This window comes from Chlorella variabilis (assembly GCF_000147415.1).
Source record: "Chlorella variabilis unplaced genomic scaffold CHLNCscaffold_90, whole genome shotgun sequence".
NCBI lineage: Eukaryota > Viridiplantae > Chlorophyta > Trebouxiophyceae > Chlorellales > Chlorellaceae > Chlorella > Chlorella variabilis.
In genome coordinates this window covers 6806-8682 of record NW_005435005.1, presented here as the reverse complement: position 1 = coordinate 8682, position 1877 = coordinate 6806, and the positions used below count along the sequence as shown (strand labels likewise).

General features: G+C 68.2%; 1 protein-coding gene across 1 annotated transcript; it reads left to right on the top strand.

Moving 5' to 3' along the window:
• Nucleotides 1-124: 124 nt before the first annotated feature.
• Nucleotides 125-1758, top strand: CHLNCDRAFT_145635 (hypothetical protein; the record flags this gene model as incomplete). Its single annotated transcript, XM_005842678.1, has 8 exons — nt 125-144; nt 282-400; nt 567-628; nt 765-876; nt 1007-1100; nt 1224-1342; nt 1467-1557; nt 1695-1758. 8 exons carry the CDS (start codon nt 125-127, stop codon nt 1756-1758), a joined length of 681 nt encoding a protein of 226 aa, XP_005842736.1.
• Nucleotides 1759-1877: the final 119 nt, after the last annotated feature.

Here is a 1877-nt window from a genome sequence, read left to right as displayed (position 1 = left end):
CCAGGTGCTGCACTGGCTGCTGCCGGGCACCTGGGCCTTCTCGGTGGTGGGCGCCGACCCGGCCGGCAACACGGCGCCGGCGCAGCAGGTGGAGTGGACCGTGGAGTATGCAGAGGCGGCGGGCATGTACACGCGCTTCCTCAGGTGTGTTTGTGTGTGTGTGTGTGATGGGCGGGTGGATGCGTTCCTGGAGGGAGGCTAGCTAATGTTGGTTGGCTGAGCGCGTCGCGCCTCTGCCGCTCACCGCCGCCACGTCTCGGCCCCGCTGCGCCGCCATGCAGCGGCCCCTTTGGGCTGCAGCCCAAGGAGAACATGACCTTCACCTTCACAGACCTGGATTCGGCTGGGCAGGCGGCGCAGGTCTTCTCCGCGCACCAGTGCTGGCTGGAGGCGGTGGGAGGTGGGTGGGCGGCGTTGGTTGTATGTGGGGGGGGGTGCGCTCCCATTTCCGGCGGACTCCCAGCTAGCTCTCAGTAGCTCCCAGCACTCTTCAAAGCAGGCACGTCTATCAGCGCTGTGCTGCTGGCTGCCAAGCTCCCTGCCTGCTCGGTTGCCCGCCGCTGCAGGTGCCTCTGCGGCGGCATACGTCGACTGCACCAGCCCCGTGGCGCTGCCCGCAGACACCAAGGTGGGTGTGGCGCATTGCATCTGGCTGCGGGTGCAGGCGCTGTGTGCTGGGTCCGCCACGCTCGGCCACACCCTGCATTGGCTGTCTTGCCACCGACACCAGGCCTGCCCCTGCCTCCCTCGCTGTGCCTGTGCAGGATGGCTCTTACCACTTCCACGCCCGCGTGGCTGGCGCCAATGGCGCCGCTGGCACCGAGGCGCTGTCCACGTTTGAGGTGGACTCGGTGCCGCCTGAAGTCAGCATTGCAGGTGGGGCGCTTGTGGACTGCCTGTCCCAGCGCGTAGCAGCCCGCCCGCCCCGACCTGGGGAGCCCTGCAGGCTGATGTAGCCACGGCAGCCCTGCCGCTCCACACGGCCCTGCCTGCTGCTCGCCTGCAGAGCCCCCCGGCGCCCCCTCGTCCCCCATGCTGCGCTCCAACGCCACGTCGGTTGCCTTCAACTCCAGCGAGGAGGGGGTGTCCTTCTACTGCGGGTGAGGGCGGGTGGAGGAGGGACGGTGGCGGCGGCGCTGCTGTCATGCGCCTTCTGCTTTGTCCGCAGGCCAGCGCTGCTGCTGACTGGCTCCCGGCCGCCCTCCTCTCTCCGTCCCGGACAGGCTGTCGCGGAGCGATCCCGGCGCCCCAGCGCCGGCGGCCCCTGATGCAAGCGCCTACTATTGGTGCACATCCCCGGCTGCCCTCACCAACCTGACAGACGGCAACTATATGTTTGCCGGTGGGTTGGGGGGAGGTTGCACTGCAGCAGCAGTAGCAGCAGCATGGCTGGATCACAACAGCGGCATGCGCCTGCCTTGCTGTACAGCGCTCCGCCCACATTCCACACTGCGCCTACCCTGCAGTGTACGCTGTGGATGGTGTGGGCAACCAGGGCAAGCCCGCCACCTCTACATTTCTTGTGGACATCACGCCCCCCGCCTTCTCAGACATCAAGTGAGCACGGGGGCGGCTGGGCAGCGGCTGGCAGTGCCGCCCATAGGCTGCTGCAAGTGTGGCAGCCTCCGCTGTTGGGGCTGTCAGGTGGCGCCCTGCTGAGCCCTGCCGCCGGTCCCTGCCATCCCTTACTACAGCGTACCCACCGCCACCGCCCAGCCGGAGATAACCGTCGCCTTCACCGCCACTGACTCTGGGTGAGCACACAACGCGTGCCAGTGTGCCGCCGTCCGGGCGTGCCCTTGCCCAGCGCTTGCAGCAGCTGGCATTGCCGTCCTAATGGAAACTGTGTGCTGCCGCCGCCCCGCCACCGCCCCACA